We start from the raw sequence: 23,261 nt of genomic DNA on the forward strand, positions 1-23,261 counted from the left end.
CACTAAATTGTAATAAATGTATTTTTTTTAGTTTTAAAAATATTTTAAAATTACATTTAAAAAATATAGCTTAAACATGAACTATAAAATGTCTGAACCTTTTTGTGCTACCCACCATATGTATTTTATTTATAGCCTATAGCACATTTCATTAACAGAAGTTGACCTAAGTGTTTTAGAGACAGGCACATTCCAGGTCTCCAAAAAACAACACAGCTTCAAAATACATGAAAAGCTGAAATGTGTGTTTTATTCTATTAACTAATTATTGTGGAAAATAAAAATCTCACTGATTTAGTGGTCTGTAAAAAGTGCCTTTATAGGTTAAACGTATTGGTAATGGTATCGGCAATTTATACAAAAATTTGCAGTATCGTACACCACAACTGTTGACAGTTTTACATCTAAATTTTAATTCGGTCTAAGGTGTAAATTCCTGCAATCCTGGAAGGCGTCACTGACGCTCTGTGCTCTGATTGGAGGTCAGAGGCGGTGGGCGGGTCCGCCGGCCGACTGCGGAGACAATAGAGAGGGGCTCGGGAGACAGACCACGGCGGATGCACGGTGACAGACAGTAGCCGGTCCCCGCAGAGCCTTCACTCCCAGGCGGTCTCCTGAGTCGCTGAAGGATCCGAACGTTGTCTGGATGGACTGACAGCTTCCAGCACTTTGTCAACGGTAGGAGAAGATCTCATTTTTCTCCCAGTAAAACCAGTTAACAGCTCACGAAACGCTGCTCGGTGTGTCTTTTCAAGCATTTAAAGCTCAGATTCATCTTGAAAGTGATGCCTCACTGCTCTGAGGCAAAAGCACAACACTCCACGGCTGTTGTGTTTCTATGCACGGGCACTATATAGGAATGTATTCTAATTTTACAGCTGTAAATCTAACATAAAGTTCACCCAACCTGAGCAGAACAATAGAGCTGCTGTGAAGCTATTGTCTCAGAGCTACAATCTCTGGTATTGACTTTCCTCCCTCTACATTTACAGAGCAGATTTCTCGCCACAGACATGCTCATGTGCTGCACGCTGTTATGGATACAATGCATGCTTTGTGTCTGCAGATCACATCCATAGTTGATCTCTTTGTGCTGCAGTTTTTATGTCTGAGTGTCTGTAAACAGTGTTACTGACTCCAGATCTGCATCAAGGATACAGACATGGGGATTTATGGTGTTAATGGAAGGTGATTAATCGATTAATCATCAGACGTGATTCTGGTTCTGACATTTTAGATTTTTTTCATGCAAAAATTGGACAGATTTGCTAAACCCTAAGAATTCAACATCTCAGATGACAAAGGTTCACCAGTGTGTTGACTTTAATGTAGATGCTTATCGGTATTTTTGTCCAAAGTTTATTCTTTGTCTGCATCCTCCCTGCTGAGGGCTCATTCATTGCCTCGCTCTGGCTCCCATAAATCCATTGAGTTTAGAGGAATCTGAAACTTTATGGGATTAATAGCCACGTCTTGTTAGTAGTAGTGGATATATAATTGGCTGCAGATCAACAAGAGACGCTCACGAGACGCCGAACTGCTAAAAAAATAATTTACACCTGCTTTCACAAGCATAGCCTCAATCATATGTCCAAAAATAAGCAAAGCGACACTTTTAGTGAAGCTGATTTTACCTGTAAAACGCTAGCGTGCTGCTAACTCAAGCTGATTGGTCGCTTAAAGGTTTACAGGACATGCTCCCTCACCTTTTGCAAACGACACAACAAACACTGAAGCGGCTGGATGCGGCACTTGGAGATGATTGAAATGGAAGTGGCGATGATTCGTGGTGCTGTCGCAGAAAGGAATTTTGCAACAATCGAATCCTTAAAATTGTCTCTTTTGTCTCAGTTCGTTCTATCCAAAGCATGATGAAAGCTTTCAGAAGAGAAAAATGCTTAAATTTATCTCGTTCCCTGTGGAACCTGAAGTCCAGAGCGCAGGAGTTCTTGAGTGCCAGTTCCACACCTTCATCCACTCATGGGCTACGAGCTGCTTCTTTCATGTCGCTTTTAGCTTCTCAGATGACAGGATTTCCGCTTTCTGGTTTTGTTTGTATGTTTGTGCAGACAAACACAACGAGCAACCTTATTCAGGGGGTTATTAAACTTCTTATTGAAATTGATAAAACTATTTAAGGTTTCATTGACGAAGTAGCCCCACGTGAATGAGCCTTGACTGTTTGCGTTGTTACAACATGGACTTTAAAACATGGATGTAGTCACTGACATGGATTTTTGGACTTCACACTTATTTGGAGCCAGAATGTTTAGAGTATGCAGAGTGCATTCATCAGCTAAACCTGGTGAGCTTTCATAGCAAACTACAAACATAAACCTGAGCGTTAGCATTCAGACACAGATAGCTGCTAATTAGTGCTAACTGAAAAAAAACACTAGATTTTCTTTTCACAGAAACTGCAGCATAAACTTCCTGGATGGCCTGCACCACACAGCAGCCCATAATATTTTATTTCACAGAAACATTTGTTAGTTCAGCCCTGCAGAGGAGACGTGAAAATAAAACCATGCACATCTCCTCGGCAGGCAGGAGGAAGACGGTTAGAGAATATGAGATTAAATCAGACAAAGAGTGTACCGCTGCCTTCTGTTGCGTGGGGATCACAGCAGCCGAAATGCTTTGGCATTAAAGGAGAGCGCCCAGTGATGCGCCGCTGAGCGCGAAGGGACAAAGCCTCCGTGTTCGCAGGCGATGTAGGTCGAGGCGGTTAAAGCCGGCTGCTTTGATGTGCTGCACAGCTCCGTGAGCGCCGTGGGAGCGGACGGCCGAGCCTCGCCAGAGGCCGCCACGCAGGAGGACGCTGAACTCCAGCGCCGTGACGGCTGGCGTGATGCAGTCTGACTTCTGCAAACATTTCCAGAGGAACGAGCTGCTCACGGGGCAGAAGTAATCTCTCCGGTTTTGTTGCTTCTCAGTGAGCAGATTTAAAGAACAACAGTTCACACGTTAACATTAGATCAGTGGCAGTGAGCTGAATGACTGAGGATGGAGCTGAAAGGCCAACAACAACCAGCACAGAGAGGGGAAGAGTCAGCACTTTCTAGGGCTGATAAAGGGATAAGTCCTAGGGAGGATGAAAACTCTTTAGCTTTGGTAATATTTCTGTATGAATTCAAACTGATCGACCCATACTTTTTGTGGCATCACTGAAGTACACATCTGGTCTTACCGATGTCTGAAGGTGCCGAGGATGTGGTTTGTACGTCTTTCAGTCAGTAGGTACTCGTGTCTTCCAAATGACTCTTTTCTCGTTGTGTAAAATGTAGCAGACCTGGACATGTGCAATTGTTATGAGATGATCAGTGCTGTTTGGAGTTCTAGCCAAGAGGCAAGAAAATCTGCAGTTTCACTAGCAACCCCTTGAGGCTTCTCTAAAAGTGAGTCAATCCCCACAGACCCCATGTAAGTGTCCAAAATCTTCCATGTTATTATGGTTATCAATGAGCAAAGAGCAAAATGCAGAGTCCAGAAGCCACTTAGTGATAACCACAGTGGTTACATCTGTCTTTTGTCATAACCAAAAGCCAAAAATCTAAAAGCTGAAATGATTATTTCAGGATTTTATATACAACAAAAGAAATGTAGTAAATCCTCAGATTAGAGAAACTGAAACCAGGTGATAAGTTGACATTTTTAGAAGCAGTGGTTGGTCATCTTTTCAGTAATTATAATCTGTATTAGGGCAGGGAAATATGGCCAAAAACATTTATCACGATATATATTTGAAAATTTCCGATAACGATATAACTGACGATATAATGCATGTGAGACTCCACAACTTTATTAGTGCAAAGAAAAAAACACATCAATGTATTTTCACTTAATCAAGCAGCTGTGTTTTTTTTTTGTTTTTTTTATGTGCATTAAAGTTATATAAAAATGTAACAGTGCAAATGCAAATTCCTTGCTGACAGTTTAACCAAAAGGCATTTCCAGTGGAAATTGGCCGACATATCCTCAACATAACCATGTATAATATCCACAAAACTTAAAAAGAGGTTTACACACCTGTGTTGAAGCACAGTACGTATCACTCCGCGAGGCTCCTGACTACGGTAGCCGTAATGCTCCGACAATCCATCAAGAGGTGCGGCTTCGTAGCTTAGCAAAGTCGTACTAAAACATTTTTTGACAGATTTTTAAGTGCCGTGTACCAAATAAAATCGGTTCGGTAATAACGACGGCCCGCTTGCATGCTCTACCAATAAATGTGCTTTGTTGTGTGTTTCCGACGGACGAAAGCCAAACCAGTTCCACTGAAGTTGCACCATTTTTACAAACAAATTCTGGTCCATCTGTTTCATTCAACGATCCGCTTTCGCCCTTCTCATTCTCCGTCGCCGCTATGCTTTTTCCGCCATGTGTGCATGAAAACACACACTGCGCATGTGCGTTTTACCCATATTCTATCGCGATATTTGATTTTCTTATCGTTGCCTAACATTGTATCGATATTACCGTGAACGGTATGATATGGCCCAGCCCTAATCTATATAGTAGCAAGAACCCACTCTACACACGGTTTTTCTATGCCTACAGGGCTCGTTTGCTGTGCTTATGTATACAAAAAATTAATGTATCATGTTATTCTTTATATCTTCAATATAGAGTCAGATGGCAAAAATGTCTTTTTACAAATGAAATTTGTTCTTAGATTTTTGACTTGTGTTAGAGGAAATCATGACACGTTGTGATGGGTACTTTTGTTTGAGCTGCAAATAACCTGACAATCACTTCCTTATTTAAATGATCGGTCGCGTTAAAAATGTTTTTATGAAGCGTTGTTCATCATCTGAACTGGTGAGATCTTCTCTGGGTGGAATAGGTGATAATGAAACTGTCATTCTTCTGCTCTAAACAGAAGAATTGAGATTTTTAAAAGCTGTGACATTCACAGTGTCTCACAGCAATAATTCATGTTTATCTTTTGTTACCAAAAGCCCAAACTCCCAGATTACTCCGTTTACAGTCATACCTGACAGAAGCAAGTCGACATGTTTAGCGTGAATCATCAAATGTATGGCATTCGTTCTTAAAAAATGACATAAAAATAGTCAATTTATGGCAATAAAAAGCTTACAGGTAGTGAACTGAGAGGAAGTGTCATCAGTAATGGCAAAAAGTCACCATTTTCTTTCACTGATTGGCTGTTTTCTTTTAGTTGATTGATTGGACCTGTCGGTTCACAGAGTTCAGTGGACTCAGCTTGACAGACAATGACTGATGACCAACAGCAACCAGAAGACATTTCAGCCCATTAGAGCTCAAACTGAAGCCTTTTTGTACCATTAATAAAATATACGGTAAACACAAGAAAAGCTCGAGGCTGCTGCTAATGATTGCTTACGTTATTGATCACTGTAAAGACTTTATTTTAGTTATTCTGTCTGTTGAGAAAAGGCTCAAGGAGACGGCCTAAAATGTATTTTTAAAAATTTATTTTTTGGTCACCCCAAACATACTTGGGTCACCGTGAAATAGCTATAGGCAGTGGCAGAAAAACTAAACTCTGTTGCTTTTTTTTTTTTCTTCGAAATGGCACATTATTAATCACCTTCTCCTTAAGTGAAGCCATTATTCTCTTCATTGAAAACTATCAGGAAAGCTTTTTATGTCTGTTTTAAGTACATTAGCTCAGACAGTTAAGCTGCCAGACTGTCGCATCTCAAATCCCAATTGTGTTTCGTCTGGGCCTGGATTCTGAACATTGCAAGACCGAAATTACTATCAGTCATTCTGTCAGGGTTCATGCTCTCTACTTGTGCTGGTATCTTTAATAAATATCAAACATTTAGTTTTGAGAACTTGAGTTTGTCCTCAGATTGTCTTCCATTTTTTTGTCTTTAAAATAGAACAAGGTCCTCCATTAAAAAGGCTTGTAAAGCTTTACTCAGAACAAATAATAAGAGCTTTGATGCCTTAAAAAGCAGATAATTTGGTATTTTTGTTTTTGTGCTTGATCTCTCTCCAAACAAAGAATAAAACTATAAAAATACTGACATATGCTATTCCTCAACCTCCTAGTAGATGCACCTATCGTATAAATTTGAAAATCTGTGGTGATGTTTAAAAAGAAATTGACCTGCATCTATGGTACGAATGTCGAAATCCTACATCATCTGGGTCCCGAGTTATCACAGTGTCAAACTTGGGTGTTCACGCTGCCTGAAAGATATGTCAAGGGCTTTAGAACTAGGCACTTTCAGTGTAGTCACACTAGTTAGCAATTACAAGTCAGCCATTGCTAAATTCTCAAAGAGAACTGGCAAAACAATGTGAGAGATATGGATATTCATCAGAAACAACCAAAATAAAGAAAATACACCTCTAAACCTATTTAGAAATCTTTGAAAAGAGGACGCCTGGCGTCAGATGGAGGCAGCCTCTGATGTGCTGTTGAGACTGTTACCAAGTCATCACCAAAGAATCCACCAGGGATGGGCTTCGCCAATCACTAATTAACCAACCAGTCATCCAACTTTATTATAGGCCTCTGTAGCATCAGTTATATCGGAAGTGGAGAATATCTCATTACTGAAAGAAAGGTTAACTGAAAGCTTTTTAAAAAATTGTTTTCGAGTGGCTTCAGCGAGACTTTGCTTTATCACTTAGCTGTGGTTATTTGTTTGTCATAGGCTAACAAACAATCAGATCAAGTATTTTTCCAAAGTATTTTTTTCTTGTTTCTTAATATTTATTTATTTTTTTTAAATATCTGCCTTTTTTTCCAATAAGATTCCAAGATTAATTCCACCAGATGGTTGTGAGTAACAAACCATCTGCTGCGACATATTAATAAGCTACATGATGGTATTGCTCTTCTTTAATTTAATAACAGATTTAATTTCTTCCTGTCGCCATATTATTGTCTAAATAGACCTGCTCATTGGTGCTTCTATCAGATCTTTTTCTTCTTCCATTTTCTAATTTTTTTTTAGATCCACTTTTAAAAACTCATGGTGGGATTTAGATTGGGATTATTTTATGAATTGTTACTTTGACAGCAGTCAGAATCCTTCACATGCTCTCCAGATAGGATTAAAGTCACTGACTGTAGCAGGAAATATTAAAATCCCCCTCTAGCATAAATCCCATACACTTTAATGCTCCACTTAGGCAAAGAGTATTTTAGAGATGAAGGCTAACATCAAACCTGTAACATACCCACTGCGCTAAGTGGGTTAATGTTCTGTACTTTTAACTGCTTTATTTAGCATGTTAGCATGCTAACATTTATTGATATAACGTGCACATGGGGCTGATGTGAGTCTTAATAGAACTGCAGGCTTTTTCTTCAATAGATTAGAATTATTTGAACTTCCAAAAACTGAATAGTTTGTGCAACAAAGTTTAGAAGAATAAGACAAAATCTTTATTTATTCATTTATTACATTTACTATAGAGCTGGGCGATATAAGATTTTTTCATATCACGATATGTTTTTTTCATTTCAGGTGATAATGATATATATCACGATATAAGCCAAATAACTATATTTGTAATGCTGCACAAATAAATTAGACTAACTATTCAATTTAGCTAAAGTTATTAAGTTAGCTAAAGAGTTGGGGAGTTGGGATGTGTAAGACATAAATAAAGCTAAAATACAAAGGTCTGGACACTGTTTTGCCTGTTTCCCTACTGTAGGGGTCTCTGCAAGCATACAGGGCTTTGAGAGGGTACAAGATGACAACTTTGGAATTCTACTAGAAACAGTCGATCATATTTGTTTGTCAAAGCTGAATTCAGGGCAAACTACGCTAAATTAGCGTTTTTAGCTAACAGCTACAATAAGCATAAAAGTTACCGTACGGCTATCATTTGTTAACATGACGCTTGTTCTTATACATGTAATACATTTATTACCAACCTGAGAGTTTATCCGCTGGTCATTCGACATGACGAATGACTTCTGAAGTCTTAATTCAGCTCAAGATGCTGTAGAATCCCGTCAGTAACACTTTCGGTCCGCTAGTAAAACGTAGTTCTATTAATCTGCGCTTGAACCGGAACCGGATGTAAGTTCCAAAAAACTGAATTTTGGAACTGAAATTGAATTGTAGAACTGAAACTGAATGGTGAGAAGTGAAACTGAATTTTTAAAGGATAAAATGCAGTTTCAAAGCAAATCAATTCATTTTCAAAATATGAAATTCAATTTCAATTTAGTGATGATCATTTTCAAACCATAAATTCAATTTCAAATTAGACTAATTCAAATTCAGTTTTCAAAAGCATTTATTCAAGTTACAATTCAGATTCAATCTGAGCAATTCAAATTCAAATTTAACTTATTCAAATTCAATTTCTGATGGCACAGATTTCTGCCCATAAAGGTGGACTTCGATAGGCCTGACAGTTTTTGGCACCCAATGACACCTCACCTCCAACCGACCGTGGCAGATGGCCGCCCCTCCCTGTTCCTGGTTCTGCCAGAGGTTTCTTCCTGTTAAAAGGGAGTTTCTCCTTGCCACTTTCGCCAAAGTGCTTGTCTCATAGAGCTTAGTCTGATTGTTGGGGTTTCTCTGTATTATTCTAGGGTCTTTACCATCGGCATAACTTTGTGTTGAACATTTGGAGGGGGTCAAGATCTCTGTCTAAATAAATAAACAAATCTAGTTAAATTCCCAAATGATTAAACATGCAACTATTTTGCTGGTAATACCTGAAATGAGTAAAGAAAATCAACAGCCTATTTATGCAAGAAAATTCATAATTTTATTGGGGGGGTTATTTTGGTTGGGTCTGATTATTGGGGGGGTCATAACCCCCCTGGAAATTACGCCTCTGGTCTTTACCTTACAATATTTAGCACCTTGAGGCAACTGTTGTTGTTATTTGGTGCTAGATAAATAAAACTGAATTACATTGAACGTTGCAGACTTATAAAAACGAATCTCTGCTCAGGTAAACATATAAATTGTAATCTAGTGGAGCTCAAAGTAAACCAAAAACCTAAGAGGTCCTAAAGGTTAATAACTGTAGATATATGTAGCAATGCGCTTTCAAATAAATGTTTTTGCTCTTTTGAGTGTACTGGGTACAAAAAGAAAATCACTGTGGTGGTTTGTTATAGTTGTTAGTAAATGCCTTGAAATCTTTAAATGTACAAGACATAAAAGAGTCTTCAGACTGTGAAGGAGGTAATCTAAAGCTCAGGAGTCTTTTCAAGTGTTTGGTCTGTTTGTTTAGTGTGTTTGAGCACAAATGTTAACCTTATGTGAACAGTCAGCAGCTCAGCAAAGGCGTTAGGATTCATCCTACAGACATCCTGGATATGTGCACCAAATTTCATTCCAGCCCATCAATAGCTGGAGAAATCTAGAGTCATGCTGCTGCTGCTGTTTCACCAGACGTTCACGAAGCAGACATCAGTTCTTCTTTTGTCTTTTATGTCCAAATCATCCCTGAATAGGTCATTTTTTTTCCCCCCTCTTGTTTTTGGAAACTCTCTGAGGTATGAAAGATTTTTGTCGGGAGGCAGGCATAGTGTAAGATGGCAGCCTTTGTTCATTAAATATTTTTTCAGCCTGGTGACGCATTGATTTCACATTACAAATGATTAATTGGGTGCCGATGTTTTACAAGTCGATGCTGGCCTGAACACACGAGGTGGCAGAGGCTGTTTTTCCTGCGGCACCGGGAGATCATTACTCAGCACTTCTGTCGAGTTTGTCAGGTTTACTCATAGTCACAGCGGCAATACTATTCTTCTTGTAAGTGATCAGTGGTCTCCTTGTCTTTGGCTCAGGTTTTGTGGATCTATGAGTTCAGGAACAAATCCTAAAACGAAGAAGAAATTTCAGCTTTAAATCTGTCCTTACACGAACTAGATGTACCTACAGGGACTCAAACATCAACCATGTGTCCCAGTTAAAACTCTGGCACTCTCTACAAGCTCCAGTATTCCCAGCATTAAAACCAGATCCTTCAATAAATTTATTCGGTTTGTTTTACTGTGACCGAGACATTATTAGAAACAAGGGTGTGACATTTTGGCAGTCCAAGAGAAGCTCGAGTTCTGCAGGGAACCGCTGGAAACACAAAGCGTCGTCAGGCTGTAGTCATGGCAGCTGTGCCACCTCGCTGCTGCTGTTGCTGCAGGAAAATCAAAGGTCATTAAAACTCACAGCTTTCTGACTCTGTGCCACTCCAGCTTTCCATCAACAGGCGCTCTCACCGTTGGACTGCACCCACCTGCCGAGCGGCGCAAAAGACAGGTAACCTTATCAGGGCATAACAGACGTAAAGCAGACTGGTTGAATTCCAGCCGGGCTTTGTTTACCAACCGAAAGAATGACGGGAAGGTGGTCTTGCGCCGCTCGTCAGAGAGGCAGACATGGCTCCTTGATGCCCTTGGGGGAGCAGTTACCCCAAGCGGGAGCGCCAGGAGCTGCAGCTAAAAAACGTTACACCTAATTAGTGGTGGTTGTGACTCCTTTCATCTCCGGGCTGTTTGATATGACTTCAGTGTGAGAGCATGTGAGGAAGTGTTCACGCTCAGATAGCAGGAAGACACCGAGGGTGAAACATAATTAATGCATATATGTCAAAGTTGCTATGGTTAGGTAAACGTAATGATAGAAAGTAAATGGATGGTGAGTTCTCTGCGTGATCTGACAACAAAAATGCATCTTTTGTAGAAGACCAGCATTCATATTTGGTCATTTGGTGACATCATTCGACTTGTTGTTGCCAGGTTTTAGTTTTCTAAATTCTCACAAAGTTTCTAGAAAATCAGCAGACCTGTCGGTGTTCTATTAACATTTCTGAATTAATGAATCATTGAGCCCAGAAATCAAGTACGTGATTTAATTAACGTGATTTTTTTTTTTCTTCTTAAATTTTAGTGGGCTAGTTGTAATTTTTCTTTCTAGTAGATGTACCCTTTTTATCCCACAGTTTTTTCAGGGTTTTTTTTTTTCTTTTATAGAATTTTATTCATTTATTTATTTTGGGGGAGGGTAATTTTGCTTCCTTTTTTTTTTTTAATAATAAATTGATAAAAAATATTATCCTGTATTCCCCCCCCAATTGTCTTTCTAGTAAATTGGCCTTTTTTTTTAATCCTACATTAATTGGCTTTTTTTTTTCTCTGAAGATTCAGTAGTGGGGGTTCATGTGGTCAGCAGGGGGTGGGGGTGGAGGGGTGCTGGCATGAATTTTTAGTGAAAATACAAAGGAGGTGACTTTAATATACTAACAGTATAATGGAGGATTATGGATAATAGAGTCCAGTAATCTAAAGTCAAGACAAAGTCCAAAAAAGGACAAAAACTAACAGCATAGATAAGAGCGGTTTTCCCAAAAATTAGGAGATTACTGTGGTGGGTTGTTGTTGTTTTGGTTTGGTTTTTTTCGTCTGATCCAAGCTTGTACATGGAGTACTTGCTATTTAAAATGATGATTTGGTTTCACATAATAGCAGCAGTGTCAGTAATAACAATGGTTTTCTGGGCTCCTTTAATGCTCCAAATGAAAGTCTGAAACAGAACAGGTGTATTGAAACACATTTACTGTCCTTTAACAAAAGGTCTCTGCAGTGTCTCTTTGTGCTGTGAAAATGTGTTTGACACATGAACAAAGAAGGGAGGCGGAAAGTGCTCCTCCTGGCATTATTTGATCATCCTGAAAGCAGAGGTGAGATGCTTCGTTCTCTTTGTGCATCTGGTCTCGTGTTCATTTACCGGGCCCTCGCTCTGACACTGTGAACTGTACTGCTGGCTGAGCAGAAAAACTGTGCAAGAAAACGGTCATTATTTTGAAAAGGGCTTGAATTTTAATTAAAAATCTACCTACGTATCTAGCATGTAAAATTGAGATGCCCGAGTGTGTCTGTTTGCAGCTCTAAACACTCTCTGGCTGTCTCATCCTTTCTGTGCTTTACTGACCTTGTCAGAGGGATGCTGAGAGGACCGGTGATAGACAGCCAGTTGGCTCCTTTGGGTTCAGCTGAGTCCTCATTTTTATCAGCTTGTCGTACTTTAATGCTCAGCACATACTGTTTATTTCGAGGGCCATTTCCATCCTCTGCTGTCACTCCAACACAGCCGAGCTCACGGCTTCCTTTCACTGTTTTTTAACACAGTGCTTTCAGCATGTCAGGGTTTCAGTTTTGAACATGTCAGTCCTGCTTTATTTAGCAGTAACAGAGGTTCTGAAGAAACAACAAGCACAGTTAAATACTACATTTTGTTTACAGCACACCCAGACTTATACTGTTAGCTTAAAAATTCAAGACATGCATCACTGATGTCAGTTTGAGTTTTTCTGTGTGTAACAGATTGATGCATTATTGAGATTTGGAGGCAAAGACATAAAATGCAGTTGTGTAAGATGTAGGCTATGAAACTAAATTCACACCAAAAGTAAAATGTTGTTGCAACAATACTGTTTGATAATAAATTTCATACAGTTGAAAAGCCTGTTTATTTCCCCTTGAATGGTGCCACATTTGTACCCACAGCTGCTGCTCAACCCACAGTCATGGGTTGAGCAGCAGAGTTGAGTATGTGGGTTGAGCCCATGAAAAACTTGCCAAAAATTGTGTTCTGTTCTCGACTCTTGTTCGGTGTCGTTTATTTGATTGGACAATTGAAAGCTGAAGAAACGAGACACGTTAGCAAATAAAAAGTTCTATTCATGTAACAAACAACTCGGTGGCACGTGGAAGAACCCGACTCACCTACAAACACTCAACGTTTACGCTGAGCGGTCAGTGCAAACCGGAAACGGAGACCTTCAAAGGCTCAACTTTCAAAGTAAAAGTTGCGCCTTTTGAAACATGCTCACAGCACGACTTTTACTTTGAAGGTAAATGGTCTGTTTTTACAGTCTTACTACCACTTGATGAGCAGTTGCAGACAAGTCAGCGTTTTTCAAAAATGAACAGAAAGAAAATGACATTAAATTCTCAGAAAAAACATTATTTTTTTCCTGTGGGTTGTTGTTTTGTTTTTTCCACAATAAAAGCCACCCTGTGAAGCAGCAGGAAGTGTTGGGTTAATAAAGGCTGTTGTTTAATCCAGCTTGAGTACGCTGCAAACACTGAAGCTGAGATCAGTGACATTAAAAAATAAACGTCCCGGTTCACGTGCTGCATTTGTTTCAGTACAGTAAATCTGCATTAATAGGCTTTTATTTACTCAAATCACAGTTTTACTCTCACTGTGCTTTTTCCAAGCGGACCATACTCTATGTTGTTGTTTGCGTTCATTGTTTTCACACGCGTTACTTGAGTTTCTTGTACACATTTCCCCATCGTGCACACTCACACTGTAGATGGGAGCCAAGCGGGGACAGATGGACCCGAAGCACAGGATGTGGCTAGCATCCCGTCTCCTTCAACACTTTCTCATCCCTGTTAATGAGACATGGTGCAATTCTGCTGGGCCATCAGGGCTGTGAAGTCTCCGCATTCATTCAGAGATCTGAAGTGTTGCTTGGCTCCTCTCGGCAGCAGAAGGAGCCGGAAGGCGAGACAGATTTGCTGAGAGTGAATGGCAGCAGGCGCGACGGAGAAGAAACACGTCAGTTCGGAATTAGATGTTCGTTAATGTGGAAAGATCGTTAATCAGCTGCAGAGGATCAGCTCTGCAAATAGCAACACTTCTCTGCTCTCAGGGATTGACTCGTTCAATTAATTTTCTTCATTTTCTTTCATCAGTCAGCATCAGGACGTTGAGCCGGGGTTATATCGCCTATCGCACCCAAAGCTATTCAACTTGGATGTCTTTGCACAAGGTTAACAAAAAAGTTTGCTGCTCGGAGACTGAAGTTCTATTTGTGTTAAATAAAACTAGAATAAAGTAGAAACAGAACTCAGGTGCAGGGAGATTTTCTGTTTTAACCTTGTGGCTGTAGTAATTACACATGGTGCTTTTTCCATTATCAGTTTTATTTATACAAAGCCAGTTATGTAAGAGTTATCTCTAAACCCTTTATAATCTAAAGCAAATGTCCTAAAATATTATTAGAGAACCCAATAATTAGATCTTTTTTTTTGTAAACAAACACTTGGCAACTAAGAACTACCTTTTAACAGGAAGAAGAGCTTTTGTTTTTTCTTTTGATTTTTGAAACCCCAAATTATTCACTCTAGCGATCGTGGCTCAAGAGTGGGAGCTCGCCTTGTAATCGGAAGGTTACTGGTTCGAGCCCCGGCTCGGACAGTCTCGGTCGTTGTGTCCTTGGGCAAGACACTTCACCTGTTGCCTACTGGTGGTGGTCAGAGGGCCCGGTGGCGCCAGTGTCCGGCAGCCTCGCCTCTGTCAGTGCGCCCCAGGGTGGCTGTGGCTACAATGTAGCTTGCCATCACCAGTGTGTGAATGTGTGTGTGAATGGGTGAATGACTGGATATGTAAAGCGCTTTGGGGTCCTTAGGGACCAGAAAGGTGCTATATAAATACAGGCCATTTACCATTTTTAAACAGCTAAAGAGAGGCTAGCTTCTTAGACAATACAAAGAAATGTTTTTCAATATAAAAGTGACATTTGATCATACCTCTTGATCTGTCCTCAAATGGCATCAATAAGCTTATCATCTATATGAACATTTTAATCTTGCAAGGATGCTAATTTACCTCCATTTACCAAACTTGCATCATTTTTTGTCTTTTGTATACTGAATGTAATACAACATGAATTTGTGTCTAATGTGTCTGATGCATTATTTGTGCCAATTTTAGTTTCTGTTTAGACTTTGAAGGTAACTGAGCTGTGAGAATAAAGAACCTCTGTCTGAATCTGCATATATTAAATGGGCTTTGATGGAAAAATTCCCACCTTTTGTTCTTCGATTATGCTCTTTGTTGCTATGAGGAGCTGTGATCTTAGAAACTATATTTTCTCAAAGTAAGAACACAGTGTAAAGATTACATAACGGTTTACTGGCCTGGACTCAAAGCGTTCTCACTTTCCCTTGATACCAGTACACACATGCAGTACACCTTCAGTACAAGATATGCTTTGTAAAGCAGTGGTGTATAGTTTAGGAATGCAGACATGGGTGGATAAGTTCCCTCACAGTAAACCTCGTCTTCCTTCCTGCTCTCCAGGAAAATCCATCTCCAGACCAGCCCTCGGCCCCCCTTGCCCCGTCCCTTTAACCAACATGAACTCCTTGTCTCATGGCTCCCGTGCCTCCATCGACATCCTGGAGGAGCTCCAGCTGATTGCTGCGCAGAATCTGGAAAAACTGGACATCAACAAGTACTATGAGATCATCCGTGAGCTGGGAAAGGGCACCTATGGAAAGGTGGACCTGGTCATCCACAAAATCAGAGGTATTAACTGTGGCTGCTGCTGTAAAGAACAAATTTTTTTATTAATATCTACATAACAAACGAAAATAAACAACTGGTTGATGCAAGTTTACCACATTTCAAACAAGACAAACATAAAATCCTGGTGGTCATAAATATGAAATATTAAAACTAAAGTCATTTGTTTAAAACTTTAAAGAAATAACTCAGAAGTAACTCAGTGTCATTTTAAAACAAATCCATTTATCATTTAATCAAAATTAAATATGTAGTTTTAACTTTTTAAATAGATGATTAATGTTGGTTGTTTTGTTGTGGACTTGGAAAGCTGGCACCCTTTATTAGTTATGACAAAAAATAAGAGTTTTCTAATGTAAGTCAAACTATAATAATTTCTGCTTTAATATTTAGCTAACATGCTGCATGAATATTTTTATTCAGCTTATTATTTACAATATTTTTAAGACCAATTAATAATGTAAAGGTTTATTTTTTGTTTTCTTGCTCTTGAGGGTAGAATTAACTAGTTAATAGTCAAGTTGTACTTACATTTATTAACTTTTTGGTATTTTTGTCTAAATTTTATTGGACAAAAATACCAAAAGGTTTTCAATAAATAAAAATAACAAAACAGTAAATGGAATATTTGAATTTCCTAATTCAAATGGCTTTTTAGTTTGGGACCTGCATTAGCATTAACTTCATGATGTAGCATCAATTAAATAAATCTATCATTAGTTTCATTGGCTAGCTAGCTGTAGCTAATAAATGCCATGATGGTTGTTCCATGTAATTAAATTTCCTCCTTTTTTCACATCTCTTTCATCCTCATATTGCATAAGAGGAAAAATGAACCAGAAGGTAAAGGCCATGAAGACAGTTTTCTTTTTGAAATTCAGATCCATTGCTTCTTCTGGGGAGAGGAGATTTTCCGAGAAACTCATTTGCCCACAAAATAAGCAGATCTGCAGGGTTGCAGTTGCAGGAAATGAGATGTTGTCCTCATTTGTGGCCCTGTTTTGTGACTCAGAGTAATAACAGTCTAATATTAAAGCAGCTCTCGAGTCAGAAATGACAGCGTGTTCGTGAAGGTAAAGTACTTGAGTTCACCACTGAAGTGTTTACTTTCAGAAAGCCAAATTGGAGGTACTGGAGGTCGCTTTCATGCAGGGATTTTTAGCCCAGGTCGAGATCCAAACTGCCTCAATTCACCACTTAACTGACGGAAAATCTGTTTAACCTTTTCACATTAAAATCCAAATTGTTACCCATCTGTTCTCAGCCTCTTAATAGTCTTTTTTTATGGAGTCACAAAGCCTCTGCTTCACTGCCTATTTCAAGTAGCAGCAGCCTCTTGGAGTGACAAATGGTGACCTTTTCAAGCCATTTGAGGTGTGCCGTTAATGGATTTATAAAAATTTTATATACCTTTTGGTTTCATAATTTGGTACTGAACCGCCAGCTTCTTCCCAGAGCCGTTAATAAGTGTAGCTTAAATTATCTGACCTTCAGTGTGGAGCAGAAAATCAGGTTACCTGTGGAAATGGATGGACTGAAGGTGTAACATTTAACCTTTTTAATCTATTTACTTTCTTTTTTTTAAATGAACAAACTCAAATGTTTCATCCCAAGATGTTTCTGCTACATGTGTACAACTTGCGAGTTTTTTATCCCTTTAGCGACATTTTAAGCAATCACATGCAGTTTGAAATGCATTTTATATTTCGCTAAAACTCAATTAAAACCTTAAAAGGTTGTTTTCACAATATCTTATTAATTCAATTCAACTGTCTGTTTCTCTTTGTCATCCTTTTTGATGAATTTGAAATTTGAGTATGTCAATCATTGTTTTTATTTTTCTGTATTTCGTATGTATAAGTACTGATGGTGTAAATGAATCTGTGATATGTCAAAGCTTTGTTAATTTAATCTTATCACAATAGCAAAGTTCTGACAGTTTAGAATGTTCTGTGAACCGATGTGGATCGTTAAAATTTTTATTCATTTATTCTTTTTTGTTCTTTTTTTTTTTTTTTTTTTTTAGATCAAACTTTCAGCAGTTAAAATCAAATGAGATAAAAAATACGGTAACACGGCCAATCAGAGTAGAAGTGGTTGATTTCAGTGAAAGGATGAAGTGATGGCTGCACAAAGACAAAGTATAAAATAAATAAGGATTATTTTGAACTGGATGTATCTGAAAACGAGTGTAACTGATGCCTGTTATGAATTATTTACTTAGCATTTTAATGATAGTTAAATAAATAAAATTAGACATAATAGAAAAACATTTTTTAAGACTTTCTTAGACTATCAGTGGTTTGAGATATGAATAATATGGCAAATTTTATTAACATTATTTTGCATCTATATATTATTATAATATTTATTTTCAAAAATGTGCTAGCTATATTGGAATGACTCGCTTACATAGATTAAATAGTAAAGTATGTAAGCAGAGATTCAAAATGAGAAGGTATTATACTTCAGTTTGTCACTATCAAACTAGAAACTTAGATTAGGTTATAAAACATCTGTTTTTAAATCGCCAGTTGCCAAAACAATAGGTTTGTATTTACATGAGCAGTATATGTACCTGATGATGAGTTTGTTGTTATGCAAGTCGCGGTTTCAGAGGAAAACAACACCAACATCTTTGATGTTTTGTTCAGGGACTCGATTGTTCAGCGGGGTAGATTTATTTATTTATTTCCCCCTAAATATAGGTTATATTTAGTTTCTGCTCTAAAACGCTCAATCGTAGCTCAACAGGAATCAGCTGAGTCTCCCTGAACAGATGTTGTTTATTTTTGCAGCTTAGCCAGCAGGATCTTTTACAAAGCAACTAAATTTCCATATAAACATGAAGAAACTCCTGCAGACGACCTGCTGTTGTTGGAATCGGTGCAAATCAGACATGTTGGCGCTGCACAGCCAGGAAGCTGCATTTATTATACTTTTAGACAACCTGCTGGTTATTGGGTTTGGTGTTCACTGCAATTAAACATCTGCAAACCCATTTAAAGTGAAATAAAAAAAAAAATAATACCCTTTTTATAAGTCTGGTAACATTTTCTCTTATCAAAGTAATGAAATAATACACTGCAAACAAGAACACATTTTTATGTTTAAGCTAGCACTTTATCATATATAACTGCTGTTTGAGTCCTTATCAATTCATTTACTTCCTTCAAATGCATCAGGATAAAGCTGAGGTTCTAGTTATTGGGTTGGCAGAGTAAAAGGATGGACGGTGCTTGTAAAAGACCTCCAGTGGACAACTTTGTAAATATGACTCTTTAAATTATTTTAGATATGATGGAAAGACCTTTGAGAGAATGAACATTTTATCAAACGAGTATCAAATAGCTGTTTCATCGATCATGACAATCTCACGAACTGTCGTTAGATTCTGTTGATCTTTTCTGTACAGTCTGTGGTGGCACAAAGTGTCGCTACCAAGAATGCCTTTTAATTTATTTCTTTTTAAACTGTGTCACCGACTAACAGAAAATCCCCCTCGACCTTTCTAAAGTGGCTGGATGCTGTAAGAAGCACAAAGCACTTTAGGAGAGCTGATCCGGTGGTATTGGAGAAGTCTCTGCTGACACGCTGCCTGTTGGAGGGGAAATTATAAGCAGACATGGCAGCTGTCCAGGTTATTGTCTGGGGGGTTTTCCCCTCAGCGTTCAGATTATCAGATTAGTCCTGGGAATTCATGTCCCCTCGGTGCTTCTCTTGTTCTCGGCCACTGAGCGGAGGTGAGGCGGCTGAAGACAATGTGCTGTCGTGCAAGTTTTACATTACATTTCCATCTGTAAACGACGCTTTCTGCAAAACTCTAAACATGACAGCAGCGTCATCCTGCTCACACAGTGCAAATATAACTAGTGCAGCAGAGGATTTTAAATACTTAAAGCATAAATCATCAGGATTTGACTCTGTCGAGATTTTAATTATTCATCAAATTGTTTTAATTAAGTTTCTTGGAAGCAATTAGACAGCTGTGAAATAAATCCCTAAACACTTTAATAGGGTGGAAAAGAACAAGAAAGGAGGAGTGAGACTGGAGGTTATGTAACTGGTCCTGTCCTCGTTTTCAGGCACGAAAATGGCGCTAAAGTTTCTGAAGAAAAAGACCACCAAGCTGAAGAGCTTCCTGAGAGAGTACAGCATCTCTCTCTACCTGTCGCCCTGCCCGTTCATCATCAACATGTACGGGATCGCCTTCGAAACTGACGACTACTACATCTTTGCTCAGGAGTACGCGCAGGCGGGAGATCTGTTTGACATCATCCCTCCACAGGTGAGAGCTTAGCCATTCCTGTAGTTTAACAAATAAGCTGCTCCAAATCCTAAGGAGCCAGGTCAGGCGTTTCAGACATGTCCGACTGGGAGGAGCTGCCGGGAAGACCCAAGTTGTATTGAGAACACCTCAATATTCCCCTGGAAGAGTGAGAAGCACAGCAGGGGTGGCCGACTGCTGCCGACACGATCCAGACCTGGATAAGAAATCTGAGTGGATGGATGGTTTCTATATTTGATGTAGGTTTATTAAAATAATCCAGATGATTATCTCTTAATCCTCCTTGAAACCGAAAAGCCCCAGCTGCATACATGCTGCAAATTACACATTGGCATTCAGTCCCGACAGCGCTCGGAGGGTCCTTTTTTTGTGCCAAAACACGAAAATTCACGGACTTTTTAAAATGTGAATCATTATTAAAATAAAAGGCCGTCGGAGGCACCTGGTGGTTTTGGAAGGTTTCTCAAGTCTGACAGGTTTTCCTTCTGCTTTGTGTTAAAATGACATTTTTGAAATATTTTATGTGTTTGCTAAAGAGCTTTTTATAGTGCCAAGACCTAAATGAGACGACCTTAAAAAGACATTCTGTAAATTCCCGTCTGTAGTTAACGAACCTTACAACCTACCTACAAACAGAATCCATCAGTATGACTTTATGTCCAGAATATCTGTTTTGTACTGAAAACTGATGGTAAAAACTGGCCCGTCTGTACTTTATGCTGGTCTATTGTGTCGCGGGAAATGGTGTAAAAGATGGATGTAGCTGCCGTGACGTCACGTTTTGCCTCGAAATGAGCGTTCTCGCCGTCAGCAGCCAGCACTCTGCTTCCTGTTTACACTGGCCAAACATGAGCCCAGTGTAAAAGGTCGCTATGATGAGCATTTACATAGATGTGTTTGTATAAAGGGAGATTATATCTAAAACTGTGTTAAAGTGCTTTTACCACAGTTAATGGGGATATAATCTAACGTGCCCGGTGGCTCCAATCAGCTGTGACCTACTATTAATATAGTAGATCGCAGGAAGCGCAGATGTTATCTTGAGGGGAAAAGGAAACACAAGGACCACCTTTATTGTGTCATCTACAACTGGTTTCATGTTTTTCTATGAGTTATGTAATGTTCAGTTCCCAAAACACAATGCGGGCAGCTTCTCAGGAAGCATGGCGCCAGTAAGAAAGTGGTAAGTATGAGGGTTTGATAAAGCAAGATTCAGATCCTCTGAACTTTTTCCCCTTTATTTGTACCTAAACTTCAGTTTCATGTACATGACCTACTCCTACTCCTCTTGTTCTCTGTTCAGGTGGGACTTCCTGAGGCGGTGGCGAAGCGCTGCGTGCACCAGGTGGCCATTGCTCTTGACTACCTGCACTGCAAGAAGCTGGTGCATCGTGACATCAAACCCGAGAACGTCCTCATTTTTGACCGAGAGTGCAGAAAGGTTAAGCTGTCAGACTTCGGCATGACACGACGCGCCGGATCGCCAGTGAAGCGCGTGAGCGGAACCATCCCGTACACGGCACCGGAGCTGTGCGACACTTCCCGACACGAGGGGTTCTGCGTGGATTACAGCACAGACGTGTGGGCATTCGGGGTGCTGCTCTTCTGCATGCTGACAGGAAACTTCCCCTGGGAGAAGGCCATGCCCAATGATGCCTTCTACGAGGAGTTTGTCCGCTGGCAACGCCGTCGGACCGCCGCCGTGCCATCGCAGTGGCGCCGCTTCACCGATGAAGCCTTGCGAATGTTTCGTAGGCTCCTTTCCATCGAGCAGGATCGCCGCTGCTCTGTCAAAGAAGTCTTCAGTTACTTCAACCAGTGCTGGATGCTGGATACTGAGAATGGGAACTGTAATGGCAGCAGCGGGGCTTTGGCGAGTAGTGCGCCACCTCTGGACATCAGCTCATCGTCATCAGAAGAAGACGTACTTGTGGACAGACTGAAGCAACAGAGCCTGTCGCCTGCCTGCGTGGCGGCAAAGGGAGGGGTCATGATGGACACCCAGTACTCCTCCATGTCCACCAACAGCTCGCCGTCCTCCACCGGCAGCTACGAGCGAGTCAACAGAGAGAACAACGAAAGAGGGCGCATCCTGGTGACCACGCCCATTGAGATCTGCGTGTAGAGACGGCGCAGCGCTGCCTTCGTGCTACCTGCTCACGCGTGTGTGCTGACGAAAAAGATTTCTCCGAGCGGGAGAAAGAAGTGCGGCGAGCGATGTTTGGCATCGGGAAACGAACGACATTCGTTGTAGCTTTGTCGCGGATTTGCTCATTTCTGATGAAGATGAACTCTGAGGAAATGACCCGCGACACTCACACAGCTGTAGCTTCCTGTGTGTGGTTTCAGTTACAGGATTTAAAAAAACAACCAAGAAAAGCTGAGGACGGGAAAACAAAGAAAAGCAAACATAATCCACAAGCAATAGGTTAAAAAAAAATAACGAAAAGAGAAACTGAAGAAGACGACGAACATGGTTTGTGTGTAACGAGACCGTGACTTTGTGTTTAACGTGTTAGTTATGTTCACATTTGGTAGATTTGTTCATGTAAAGCGTTTTTATTTGAAGTTAATTTATTTATTTATGTCACACAAATTTATTTAGTATTTATTTTATCAAGTGGGACCACAGAGCTGAAGATTGTGAGGGTTTTTTTTCTTTTTTTTCCGTATGAGAAATAAAAAAATAATTTTCAGCTACTACAAAAAGAAGAATTGTAGAAGCAGGTGGATTTTCCCTTCACATAGCTACACATTTCTTTGAAGGTACTTTTTGTAGAAATCTCTGCAAAAGCCAATAAAAACGTTCACCACAAGGTGGCAATGTGGTGAACATTTTTGCATTCTATTTCTATTTCTGTTTTTTTTTTTTTTTGTATTTTTTTTTTTGTATTTTGCTGAAAGACGCCTTCAAATCAAATTTTATTGTTTCGAATCCCCCCCCCAACACAAATGAGCTAAGACTAGCTTAAATAACATTGAAATAGCTCATGTTAGCAGGATGCTACACTGACTTACGATGCAGTGATGGTTCAAATTTAAGTAATTTTTTTTTTCATGTTTTTCCATGATGCTCAACAAGCTGTACAGTAGTAGTCAACTTTAGCCTACCCCCATTATAGGGAAGTAATCTAAATGCACACTTTTTATGGTCTGTCAAAATTTATCTGCTAATATTATCAAATAACTACTAAAAACATCCAAAACAGTTTTTCTAGTTGCATGGTGCAAAAATGGAAAACTGTACCCTTTCATTGAACAGTTAGTTATTCTGCGGTATGTTTGGACTTTTTTTTTGGGGGGGGGGGGAATAAGATGTCACCAAAATTGTTCAAGTAAAAGAGCAGATTTGGTATTTGGTGATACTATAAGTTGTCTTCTTTTTTTAGTATTGGTTTAATTAAAAAAACAAACAAAAAAAAAAAACAGAAAAACAACTGTAAACGCTGAAAATGTGACAGGAGAGACACAAAATGCTTCTTATACCCCTTTTTTCTTTTGTAAAGTATTGCATGGAGTAACGTTACTGTGGTGAAAATTTGCTAAAATAAAACTCTGAATTAAAAGACTTGTAATTATTAAATACATTTATAAACAGTAATCAGCAGATCTTGCCTGAGGCAAACTGATCCCAGCGAGAGGATAGACTAAGCTTTTTGAGACGTTACTGA

At 39.4% G+C, this 23,261-nt stretch overlaps 1 protein-coding gene across 1 annotated transcript; it reads left to right on the top strand.

Annotated features, from left to right (window-relative positions):
* Window positions 1-544: 544 nt before the first annotated feature.
* On the top strand, window positions 545-22,898 carry unm_sa1261 (un-named sa1261). The gene is made up of 4 exons (XM_063472427.1): window positions 545-678; window positions 15,078-15,305; window positions 19,388-19,590; window positions 20,894-22,898. Exons 2-4 carry the CDS (start codon window positions 15,134-15,136, stop codon window positions 21,713-21,715), a joined length of 1,197 nt encoding a protein of 398 aa, XP_063328497.1. The 5' UTR covers window positions 545-678; window positions 15,078-15,133; the 3' UTR covers window positions 21,716-22,898.
* Window positions 22,899-23,261: the final 363 nt, after the last annotated feature.

Source organism: Pelmatolapia mariae, linkage group LG4 (assembly GCF_036321145.2).
Source record: "Pelmatolapia mariae isolate MD_Pm_ZW linkage group LG4, Pm_UMD_F_2, whole genome shotgun sequence".
Taxonomy (NCBI): domain Eukaryota; kingdom Metazoa; phylum Chordata; class Actinopteri; order Cichliformes; family Cichlidae; genus Pelmatolapia; species Pelmatolapia mariae.